General features: G+C 29.7%; 4 protein-coding genes across 4 annotated transcripts; 2 read left to right on the top strand and 2 right to left on the bottom strand.

Annotated features, from left to right (window-relative positions):
- The first annotated feature begins 97 nt into the window (after positions 1–97).
- Positions 98–2011, top strand: LOC135952418 (acyl-CoA-binding domain-containing protein 5). Its single transcript, XM_065502342.1, has 3 exons — positions 98–248; positions 617–1090; positions 1157–2011. The coding sequence occupies exons 2-3, from the start codon at positions 635–637 to the stop codon at positions 1658–1660; spliced, it is 960 nt and encodes a 319-aa protein (XP_065358414.1). The 5' UTR covers positions 98–248; positions 617–634; the 3' UTR covers positions 1661–2011.
- Positions 1905–3058, bottom strand: Prx6a (Peroxiredoxin 6a). The gene is made up of 5 exons (XM_065502344.1): positions 2900–3058; positions 2669–2844; positions 2409–2601; positions 2261–2333; positions 1905–2192 (listed from the first exon to the last, which is right to left on the bottom strand). The coding sequence occupies exons 1-5, from the start codon at positions 2995–2997 to the stop codon at positions 2064–2066; spliced, it is 669 nt and encodes a 222-aa protein (XP_065358416.1). The 5' UTR covers positions 2998–3058; the 3' UTR covers positions 1905–2063.
- Positions 3059–4857: 1799 nt separating this feature from the next.
- colt (carnitine/acylcarnitine carrier protein colt, mitochondrial) lies at positions 4858–12159 on the top strand. The gene is made up of 4 exons (XM_065502341.1): positions 4858–4986; positions 5050–5485; positions 11593–11772; positions 11838–12159. The coding sequence occupies exons 1-4, from the start codon at positions 4879–4881 to the stop codon at positions 12023–12025; spliced, it is 912 nt and encodes a 303-aa protein (XP_065358413.1). The 5' UTR covers positions 4858–4878; the 3' UTR covers positions 12026–12159.
- On the bottom strand, positions 7540–10335 carry LOC135952651 (toll-like receptor 3). The gene is made up of 4 exons (XM_065502667.1): positions 10306–10335; positions 9644–10238; positions 8678–9564; positions 7540–8614 (listed from the first exon to the last, which is right to left on the bottom strand). The coding sequence occupies exons 1-4, from the start codon at positions 10333–10335 to the stop codon at positions 7769–7771; spliced, it is 2358 nt and encodes a 785-aa protein (XP_065358739.1). The 3' UTR covers positions 7540–7768.
- Positions 12160–12770: the final 611 nt, after the last annotated feature.

The following is a 12770-nucleotide window of genomic DNA, read 5'->3' as shown; positions in this document are numbered from 1 at the left end:
TTTGTTTTCTTACCATAAAGAATATAGAGAAAACATAGAAAAAGAGAAATGTTAAAAAAATAACTTGATAAAGAAAAATTGTGATTATTGCTTACAAAAAACTAAAAAACACAAAAGTTGAAAATAACAACTGAAAAATATAGAATAAGTAAAATTTGATCATTAATAAAACGATAAACACCATCTACTTGACATTGCACATTCTATATATATTAATAATATATAATAGTTATTGTTTGAGGAAAAAGGTAAATTGAGCAATAAATTTCACTTACTGTCTATATTGATATATTTTTACTAACATTGGTTGATAAAGCACCTGTTCAATTGGACCCATGAATAACAAAATAAATGAACAAAGTTCATAGAAAAGTGAAAATAATTAAATATTTATGAAAATTTTTGTGTTTACAGTGTTACTAGATGAATATACATTATTTCAATTTGAACTTTAGTCTTTAGCTAATCATACATTTTCCTACCCCTCAAGGGTTGAAATAATCATGATAGTGTTATCATTCGAACAAATAACTAAATTTGTATTATTATATGTATGGCAGTGATAAAAATAGGTACACACATACATAGTACATAGTTACAAAAATATTTTTTTAAGATTTATTTCTAGTAAGATATGGCCTCTGCACAAGAACGTTTCCAAGCGGCTGTAAATGTTATTAAGGGTCTGCCGAAAAATGGTCCATATCAACCAAGCAATGGTATGATGTTAAAATTCTATGGCCTTTATAAACAAGCAACTGAAGGAGCTTGTGACCAAAGGAAACCTGCATTTTGGGATGTTGTTAATAAAGCAAAATGGGATGCTTGGAACCGAAACAGTCATCTAACCAAGGAAGAAGCTATGCAGAAATATGTTCAGAGTTTACAGGAAATTATCGAAACCATGTCATTTACTGAAAATGTTCAAGACTTTGTTGGTAGCTTACAGGGTCTAGAGAATATAAATTTGGATGAGTTGGAAATAATTGCTCCTGGAATGAGAGAATTGGCGGAATCGCATCCTAACTCACCATTTCACTCTAGAACAAATAGTCCTCATCATAGCACAAATGGTAGTGGAGAAGAAGATGTAAGCTTAATATTATTTGATTTAAAGTTTTATTTTACTTAAACATATTACTCTTATTCTTTATAGCCAACTTTAAATGGTCACGATTCATCTTTAGACACTGTCACTACCCCACCAACGACACCTCTTCAGAATACAGAACTGCCAACTCAATCATCACACAATTTGATAGCACATGAAACAACTTTAGTTGATTATTCACAAACAAATGGTTCAATCGACCAGTCAGACGATGAATACGTAGATCCATTCGACATTCAAAATGAGCTTTATGAGTCTTTACAGCGTAACACAGAAATACTAAAACAGGTGCAAGCCACCGTTTTGCGCATGAATTCCGATTTGTCGTCCGTTAATCAACGCGTATTTGATTTGGAAAAGACAATACGAGAAATGAAAAGCACTGTTACAAACAGAAAAGCTGCGAGCATCACAGATCCTAAACACAAATATTCCAATTGGTGGCCCTTCTCAGACATTTCACCTCTTTGGTTTGTGTTATTGATTTTATGGCCTTTTGTTGTAAGAAGAATGGGTAAAATGTTGGCCAATCCACCAAAACGAAAATAATTTCTGCGTAATGTAGATATTTATATTTAAATAGTGTGGTTTAAGTTTTGTATAGCTTGGTGTGTGTTTGCCTCAGAATTTCGTTTAATAGCTTAAATTTCATTTAAAATGCTGTTTAATAATAGTGAAATTTTTACTTTACAGTAAAAATCTTGGTTTTTTGTTATTATTTTAAGTTAAGTTAAAAAAAAACTTATGTTGTGTCCATTCCCTATTGTACAACTCTAAATAAATATAACGCTGCTTATTCTTTTATGCTTCTGTTATATTGTGCAGGATTTTATAAAAAAATATTTTATGTATCTTTTATATTTAATTTTTTACAACAAATATATTTTATGAAAATAAAAATATGTGTACATTAATTTTTTACACTTTAAACGTTTCAAATGGAATGATTAATTTAGGGCTGGGTAGTCTGACGTAGGTATTTTTTGCCTGATGGCACGTCTACAACAGTAAAACCGTTTGGAAACTTCTCCAATACTTGTTGCTCAGATAAATTTGGTAAAATCATGCAGGTTCCTCCTTGCTATATAAAATATATATTTTAGTTCGTAAAAATAAATTTACAAAACAAAAATAAACATTAAACACTACCTTCCAATCCGCCGGAGTAGCTACGGATTTGGTGCTGGTCAGTTGCAATGAGTCTAGTGCTCTTAAAATTTCACTTTTATATGAAAGTAAATTAAAATTTGATTAATAAGTAGTTTTCAGTTTAATCAACTATATTAAGGAAGCTTACTCGAAATTTCTACCCGTTGTTGCCGGATACAAAATAGACAAACGCAACTTCTTATTGCTGTCGATAATGAAAACAGCTCGACATGTGAGTGGTATACCTTGGGCATTTAATTCATCTTTATCCAACATATTAAACATTAAAGCCAATTCTCGTTTATCATCGGCAATAATAGGGTAATCAAATGATGACAATTCTATTGAAAATAGTTTTGTACTTGAGTCATTAGCCAAAAAAATATGTGTACCTTGATTGCAACTTACTCCCATAACTTTTTATATCCTCAATCCAACCCATGTGTGAATCTACCGAATCACAAGATAATGCTATAGGTTTTACATTGCGCTTCTCAAATTCTGGTACCAGTTCAGCTACACGTGATAGTTCCGTAGTACAAACCGGCGTGTAATCGGCAGGGTGAGAGAATAAAATGGCCCATCTATAAAATATGTATTTACATTTAACAGCAAAAAATTTTTGCAAATTCAACTTACGAATTGTCCATCCATTCATAGAAATCGATCTTTCCCTGGCTGGTTTCAGCCTGGAAGTTAGGAAATTGATCTCCAATATTCAAAGATTTGCCTGACATATTTCACAACACCTTTTACAAAGGAACATAAAATGAACAGCTGATCACTTGCATGTCCTTGTATAAATATACTTTGGTAAAGTGCTGCCAGATCTGTTCATATTCTACAATCTGGCAGCACTTTATTATCTGTTCGTTCAACAGATCCGGCCACTCTCCGGATGACACCAACATGAGTACACACACACCATGCATTTCTGATGGGGACTGATTGGCTCATGACCTCCCTAATATAGCTCGTAAAAACTTACCCCCATATGCATAAACAGTTTATAAATTTATCAAAGGTTTATAAAACAAAATTTCCATACAAAATCTGTTTCATAAACCTTTGATAAATTTATAATTGAAAATATTAAAAACTAAATTTATTTTTCCTATAAATAAATCTGCAAACATGTAGTTTTTATATTAAATATAATAAATCGAAAATTTGATTAAAAAATAAGTCGAATTTTCATACTCAACTATTTAAAAATCAAAGAAAGTCGAAAAATCGTGTTCAGTGAAATCTATCATTTATTTAACCTATTAGTAGAGTTCTGACTAATTAGATATTTGAACATTTATGATGAACAAAGTTTTTATTGCTTTCATAATTTCATTGTTGTATTATCATCACTGTACTATTCAGAATCTTAGTCTGCTTTTACGTACTGCAATTTTTCTTGAATCAAGTCATAGTTTATAGGAGAGAAAGGAAAGATGAAGGGTTCGTACTTGCTTGTTCCGAAAAGTTACTTCAATTCTGTTTTGTTATTTCATTCTTATTATGGCGTCTTATTAAAAAATTGAACACATACTTTCTGTCTGTAAACCAAAGGGCAGAATTGCTTCAAGAAAAATTGCTGTTTGAAAGAGCAGCACTACAAGTGCGCTAAGTTTTCCATCCCTGAGTAGCATCAAGTTTTTTGAGAGTATAGCAAAGTGCTGTCAAGTTTTTCTTATTTGTTTTTATATCGATCAGCTGTTAGTACTCGCTTTCGCTTTTTTGTGATAGAAATAATTTTGATTTTGACTTGTGAAAACTTTATTTAATAAAAAAAGTCGTTAAAACAATATTTATATACATGCAAATGGCAGTATAGGAATAATTATCAAAAATAAAGGAATAGTGTGTTTTTTGCTACAATTGTTTTACATAATTATAACACATCTACCTTCTCCTGGACTTTGAACTGGTCATCATTTTTTTTTTAAATTCATTAGGACCCACTTTTTTTTAGGTAAGTTACTTTATAAAGGGTTTGGAATTTTGCATTTTTTTTTAATTTGTCTACAACTTTATTTGTTTAAAAATAAACAACATAGATAACAAAATTGATAAGTTAATGAATGGTGTTGAAAGGTTGTTAGTCTAGTTTTGGTCTAGTATCTGGTCTTATTAAATACACGTACATGTTAGTGTTGTTGGGGACAAATCTGAATAGCTGACGTTTTATTTAAAAAAATACAATACAAAACTTTAATCAAAATATACCACTTTTAGGGTATAACATTAATGTAAGGGATTTAATGATCTAATCACTAAGATTTTGACATACGTGTGTGTATGTTACAAATTAGAGATGGCATACAGCTATAAAAATTTACTATAAAATGAAGTGAATTTTTAAGAACAGTCAAAGTTCGTTTTACACTAGTAGAATTTATTTACGGGCCACTGAATTAGTTTGCAGTAAACCGATCTTCGTCATAACTGTCTTCGACTATATTAATGTAGACAAAAAAATATATTATTTGTTGTTTAAATCAATGAATGTTATTAACTATGTATATTAAAAAAACTAAACATTTTTAAATTACACATCCGTCTATATATAAAAATACAAAATAAACTTTATTCTACTTTTTACTTAGATACCTAACGCTATTTGAAAAATGTCTGATTCGACTGAACGTAAGGCCAATCCCATCAAGTCTTTCTTGAGTGGTGGTTTTGGAGGCATATGCACTGTATTATCAGGCCATCCTTTAGATACTATTAAAGTATGTATTATTTTATACTACTACATGTATATTAAAACTCATACTAAAACTCGTTTTAACTAGGTACGCTTACAAACTATGCCCCGCCCTGCTCCAGGAGAAGCTCCAATGTTTAAAGGCACTTTTGATTGCGCTGCCAAAACAATAAAACATGAAGGCTTCCTAGGGTTATATAAGGGTATGTCTGCCCCAATGACCGGTGTAGCACCAATTTTTGCTTTATGTTTTGCTGGTTATGCACTGGGAAAACGTGTTCAACAGACTGAAGGCAATACAAAATTAACATATTCTCAAACATTTGTGGCTGGTTCCTTTTCTGGTCTTCTCTCCACTATTATTACTGCTCCTGGTGAGCGTATAAAATGTCTACTGCAAATTCAACAAGCTTCAACGGGCGCAGAACGTAAATATAATGGCATGGTTGATTGTGCATTAAAATTATACAGAGAAGGCGGTATTCGTTCCATCTATAAGGGTAGCTGTGCTACTCTACTTAGAGGTAAGTAAATATTTCCATATCCATTTGTGTATAAAACATTATATATTCATTTGCTTATTTATTACGTTTTTTTTTGTTGAAAATATTCATTACTAACCCTAATTTACAGTAATATTAAAATTAAATTGTTTCTTGAGTGTTCTGCTAAAGTCTTAAATTTAAAAATAAAAATGTCAGCTGAAAATATTTCCATTTTTTTCAAATAATAAGTATTCCGAATTGCAATTGCATGTTCAATTTATCGATAGTTGTAGGAAATACCATGAACAAAAATCATCACTTTTTAAAATTTGACAGCAGTGACAAAAAACTAAATAAAAAGTGTTCTGGTTACAAATATGATTTTATTTGTTCAATAAAGTCGATATTTTTAAAAATTAAAAAAAGTTAAAAATCCATTATCCATATCCATTTTTGAATATCAATTTTGAATTTTTTGTTTGTTACGTATGTATATTTGTTTGACTGATAAATTTTAAAAAAAATGTTGAAAAAATTAGAAAAAAAATAAAAAAATAAATTTTTTAAAAAAAATAATTTTGGGAAAAAAACTTTTTTAAATTTAGTTTACCTAAAAACATTTAAATAATAAAATATGAAAAATTTAATTTTGAAAAAAAAAATGTTGGCATAAAATTTTTTTTTACTCAAAATTTAAAATATTTAAATTTTTTATTTTAAAGTTTAATTTGGTGAAGGGTATACAAGATTCTTCGCAGCCGAATATAGCTCTCTTACTTGTTCTTAATTTTATTTTCACCTAACATTTTTATTACAAACTTTTTTTCATCAACAAATTTAATTCAATATTTATTTTAAACTTTAGTATCCTTTAGTGAAGGATATATAAGATTCGGCACAATTTTGGTGAAAAATATTAAAAAATTTTAGGTAAAAAAATTTTTGTTTAAAAATAGGCAATACAAATAGATGTAGTCACATTTTTTTTGTTTGGGGAATTAGAAAAAAATTTTGGTGAAAAATAGGTAAAAATAATCGAGATAGTTCGCGGTTTTTTGATTATATGTACATTAGGGATATAACTATTGACAATTTTTGCAAATATGCAAATTGGCATAGCATAGTCGAATAGAACATTAAAAAATATAAAAAACCACGGTATTATTTTTTCGCGGTTGTTAAAAAAGTTCACGCACCAAACGCAATAAAGTTTTTCATCAAATATTTTCAATTATTTTGAAACACAATATATTTTATTTTAATAGTAACTGCGGACATACTTTAAAATATAATTTTTAAATAAGGGAAGTATCCCTCACACTTTATAATTTATATAATTTTTCAGAGAAATAGAAGTTTGGTTTATTTTAGAAATTGGTGTTGGTGCGTGATGTTTTTGATTCCAAATGATCTAAAGGTTGTTGGTTTGACTAAGGCGCCATCTCACCACCAGGGGCGCTGCAACCTGCACTAATAACAAACATAACGCGCAATTGCAGAGTTGTCAATTAAAAGCTTTTCTCCTCCTTTCACCACCTTTTCCTCTACACTCTATCCCCTTTCCAAAGAAAGTAACACATTTAATGTAGGCATATTAATTGCCTGAGTGTTACTTCTCTTTTTAAGAAAAAAAAAATGATCTAAAAAAATGATTTTCATTACTTATACAACATTGGCCATCACGTGGAGGTATGCCAAAAATTTCGCCAAAATTAGTTATATGCCTAATGTACATATATCATTTCTGGGATGATTTTCTCGATTTAAAATAGCAATCTTAGTTAGACTATAGCAAATATATTGATGTATAAATTATGTATGCCTTCAGAAAATCAATTTTATAGACACGGAATGAAAAACTTATACATATCGTCACCTACATAAATGCAAAATATGTTGTTTGGAAATATGTTTGCCATTCTGTTCAAATGATCAAATGGTAGAAATTAACTTTATATAATATCATAGATACTTTTAATTTATCATTTTATTTTGCATTTTATGTGAGGATGGCAGGCATTAAGAATAAAAAAAAGTATGCTAACATGTTTGTGTGTCATCTTCCCTTAACGCAAGTTAGTACGTACTATTAGTTTTTTTTTCAACTATATTTTCCAAAATCTTTATTGAATCTTAAGAAAAACTTATTTTTATTTAAAATTTTTGTACACGTAATATTTAAATGTTTCATCTTATAATACAAAAAAACAAAATTAACCCTACAACTCTTGACTTGCTATCTTCATCAAAGTTTCTGCTTTCCCTTGAATATAAAATTTATATTTATATTAGACTATCTGTATGTGTGTCTTAACTTCACTTTTAGGTATCGTTTGAAAGTTCAACGCCGTTGATCGTCGCATTTATTTGATGCTTTTCGTCAAATACAGTTGTTTTAAAAACTTGATATCTCAGTGAATTCTCGTGCATATTGTTTAAAGTATTTTTTATCTTCTCTTGTTTTTGTAATTGCCACATCTTTCGATTTTGAAGATGATTGTTAGAGTCCGTCTTCAATGTATTTGCAGGAGTTTTTAATGTTCTTTGCATTCTCTCTTCAATTTTACGCCAATGTGGAATTTTTTGGCGTGATGATGCTGCAGCTCGTAAATCTAGATATTTTTGATTGCACTGCATTTGTTTGCGCATAACGTAGTAAACACTGCGGCCCTTGAAGTTGTCGCATCTTGGTGCCAATTTTTTGTTGAATTTAAAATTTTGAATATTGCGACAAGATAGTTTTTTGCCAGTTAGAAAATCATTAATGCACCTTTCTGTGACGAGGGCCTTTTCTTGATTGGTTATTTTGGCTTTCCAATTTGCCATGTCGCAAGAACATTTCCAAGGATTATTGTTTAGACGAGCCAGTAACATTCTCTTTTGTTGGAAGAATGTTTTAGGCAGAGCCTTTAGTTGATTGTCATTCAAATATATTTCCTCTAAGCTCTGTTGATCGTCAAATAGGCCAGGGGGTATGTAGGAGATATTATTTGTTGATAAGTTTATTATTTTTAGGTTTTTACAGCCAATAAATGCATCCATGGAAATGTCATTTATATGACAATTTGATAAATCCAATTCTTCAAGTTGGGAAAGTCCTGCAAACGCATCAAATTCCACTCTACCGAGTTGGCCTCGCAATCTTAATTTTTCCAGTGATGTTAAATCCTAAAAGAAATTATTAAAAATGTTACTAAATTTTGAATGCTGGTGTTTAAGTTATCCTTTTACCTTGAAAATATTTTGATCTAGAGTTTGTATTGTAACATTATTAATCTCCAATATTGTGAGTTTATTTAGTTTTTTAAATGGCTGATTTCCCCACAACTCTAGGGCAGTTTCAGCAGAACCAAAAAACATTTCCTGTGTTTGATTCATGACCCAGAATGTAGCTGGAAAAATATAACGTATGGGATTGTGACGAAAATCAATGCGTTCTAATTTAGGCAACGGCGGAAAACTCAATTCAGTTAGTTTAGTTAAATAGTTATCGCTCAAATCCAATACTTGCAACTCAAACAGGCCGGCCAAATTGCGATAATGTAAATCGTGTATAATATTGTGTGCCAATGATAAGGTTTTTAATTGTGTGGCGCCAGATAAAGCGAATGGTGGCACAACAGCAATATCGTTACGTTCCAAGGAGAGATGTTGCAATTCTTCTAGACCCATAAACATTTCCCAAGATAACTCGTTTAAACCGCATGACTGTACGCGTAAAACCTCTAAATGTTTCCATCCATAAAATGAGGGCATTTGAGCTTTTTTCACTTCTTCTTTATACACTTCGTATGGTACAATTTCCAATTCTTCTTGCTCTTGTTGTTGCAATTCGAATAACAATTTTTTATCGTATTTCTTGATATGCTTATCCTCTACATTAAATTCCAAACTATTGAGAAGTTCAATATTGGGTTTGTAGTCAAACATTTCTTTGGGATGTACAAGGTTTTTTGGTCTCTTATAGATCTCAGAACCAATTAAAGTGATTGACTCAAAATTTGCATGCTGCAGAAAGTTTAAGGGAGCATCTAGCAAAAACCGTAAACCACGATCTTGAGGACCTCTAACTTCTAAAGTTGTAAGTTGATTTAATGGTTTTAAGACACTGCTATTCACTATTAAAGAGAGAATCATAGAGAGATGTTATACATAGAAAATAAGTTTTATACATATTTGACTTTAATAGTAAATTACCCGTTTTATTCTTTCCTACGCCAGTGTACAACAAAATCAAGGCTTGCATGTCATGTGGCAATGAGTTGATTAATTGTTCTGTGTTAGTGTCCTCCTGAATTATACATGTAGCCTGTTTTATAAAGGGATTCATTAAATAACTATAATCGCTTTCATAGGAGGATTCATTATTCATTAAATCGGAATCCGAATCTTCATTAACGTTATTGATATCGTTCTCATTGTCCTCGTTTGGCATTGGCGTTGAATATCTTTGCTGCATATAATTGATCCAACGTGAAATTGGTAAATCCATTAAATGAGCATATTGACAAACACAACCTTGTGGACATTGCGGCATGTCAATTTCTATAACTGGAATGGAATTTATGTTAACTTCCGTTTCCGGTTGTTTATAATATTTCATATCGTCATGTTGTAGATGATGATGATGTTGACGTTCTTGTTCTTGTTTCTGCTGTTGTTCTTCGTTTTCTTCGTTAGATGATGATATTATGTCATATTCATATTTATTTCGTTTAAATCTATTTTGCAAGTTTTTCCTATTGTTGGTTTTAGTGTCACCATATTGAGACGTTGTTGTAGAGCATATTTTCTAGAATAATAATAGTAATATGTGTATATTTATTAATATTTTGCTTAAATTCTCATTTATTTTTTACATTAGACAATTCACTTCTTAACAAAGTCATAAAACAGACTTTTGTTTTATAATCACGGATTTTTGGAGTTTTTAAATATATTTTAATTTCAGTATTTGCATGTACATTTATATCGTTCGTTATCTTTTAACTTTTCGAATTTTACTCACTGTAAAAAATACCAATGTTAATATAAGAAACCACTTCATATTTGAAGAATTTTCCAATTTAATAATACTTCTTCAGTGAAACTTTTTCAAAGATGTATATCTCAGACCAACATATCTATCCAGTAATGTTATTTTTAACACAATTATGTCGCATTTGAATATCACAAAATATATATTAACACTTTATATTATTGGCGTGTAACGTTGAAAAGACGATATAAAACTAAATATGAATTTTCTGAAAAAAACATAAACCGCCTCCACTAAATTACAAAATTATAAAGATTAAACTCGTATAAGTATTTATTATATGGTATTGTATATAAATATGAAGGAAATCGCGACGAAAAGGATGTTGTTATCAGTAAAATGTGTGTTCTTAAACATGTAGGCATACAATACAATACACTACAATCCAGAACTACTACTTCGTATAAAATATTTAAGTATTGTTTTGAGTAAATTATAAAAAAAAAACTGTTGTGCATAAATAGTAATTAAAAATAATATGATATGCACATAATAAGTACATATATGTATGTATCTACGTGCAAGTATATGTAGAAATAAATCTAAATACAATACAATGTACATACAGAATATTACTACATAGTTAAATAACATATGAAAACAAATACTATTATATACTTACTCGGATTGTAGTACTTACGTAGATCTATACACGAGAATTTTATTTTATTTTAGAAATTTTTAAATTTATTATATTTTTTAATTTCGTTTACAATTTCCTGTTTAACTCTTTTCATTCATTAAATTTAGATTTTTTTAAAGAAAATACTAGATACCTCATGATTACTACAACCATTCTTTTAAAACTATCTGTGGCCGTAACAATTAATTTGTTTATTTTTTGCAAGACCGTTCAGCTATGTTACTATGTATTGTCAAATGCTATTCTGTATATATGTATATATTGTTGCTTATTTAATTATGTATTTGAATGTATTTTTTGTGGTTAATATTTGTAAGATTAAAATGTTCGTTGTGCAAAGTCAATTGTTATTAACATCTCATACATGTGTGTTGGCATTAATATTTCATATTCATCAGCATCAGCAATGTGAATTAATGATTGTGTAAAATATAAAAACAATTAAACAAAACATTTTTTCTTAAGATTTGCCGGCAAACGGCTGTTACTTCTTGGTATATGAGTACCTACAAGAAGTTGCCAAAAAACAAAGTGGCAGTGATCAGGTCAGTTTAACTGCCACCCTTTTTGCTGGTGGTTCTGCTGGTATCGCCTACTGGATAGTTGGTATGCCCGCCGATGTTTTGAAGAGCCGATTGCAGACAGGTAAGCAAGTGTTGTTATTATTATTTTCATAGAAATTTTATGTATGTGATTTACTTTAATTTAAGCTCCTGCTGGTACATATCAACATGGTATTCGTAGCGTTTTTAAGGAGTTGATGATTAAGGATGGCCCTCTTGCCTTATATCGTGGAATAACTCCAATAATGATTCGTGCCTTCCCAGCCAATGCTGCCTGTTTCTTCGGCATTGAATTGGCAAATAAAGCATTCAATAAATTAGCTCCCAATTTTTAGTTGATTTGATAAAAAAAAACGTGTAGAATATGTTTCAATTTATATTTTTGTACATTGTTCACGTATCGTAGATACATCCTATATTTGATATTATTAGAATTTCAATAATAAGAAAAAGTTATTACAAATAAAAACATATTAGTTTGCATTATATCGTCAAAGAATCCAGTTTAAAGTATAATCGTATATAAATTCTCAACTCCTGACAAAAGTTTTCTTACGACCCCATACAGTATATATACACATCTGCTCAAAATAATAGATACACCTAATTGGAAAAAATTTAAATGGCGGTAACATTGAAAATTTCCTCGCAAGCGTTAAGAATACATCATATTATTAAAATTTCTATCTGGCAAAGTCATGTCAGTCAAAAATCTGGCAACTATTTGCTTTCATGTTGATTTTTAAAAACGAATTTATTTGAATTACAAAAAATTATTTGCTCATAAAAATAGATACACATCAGTAATTTGTAATTTGTTTATATACAATTTTTTTTTGTGCAATTTTTTGTTCCTATTTACGTGAAACAGTAAGTATAATTTAAATTTTAGCAACAATTTTATAAAAAATAGGACTCTTTTGAAGAAAATGGGACGAAATCATCATTGTACCGAAGATGAGAAAAAAATTGTTCAAACGATGAGAAATCAAGGAAAATCATTACGGGAAATAGCAAAGAGCATTGGAAGATCTTTACATTTTGTCCAAAATGCTTTATCTAAAAAACAAAAAAGAGAAA

Source organism: Calliphora vicina, chromosome 2 (assembly GCF_958450345.1).
Source record: "Calliphora vicina chromosome 2, idCalVici1.1, whole genome shotgun sequence".
In the NCBI taxonomy this organism is placed as follows: domain Eukaryota; kingdom Metazoa; phylum Arthropoda; class Insecta; order Diptera; family Calliphoridae; genus Calliphora; species Calliphora vicina.
The sequence above is the reverse complement of the archived record's forward strand: the minus strand, read 5'-3'. Positions and strand labels throughout refer to the sequence as shown.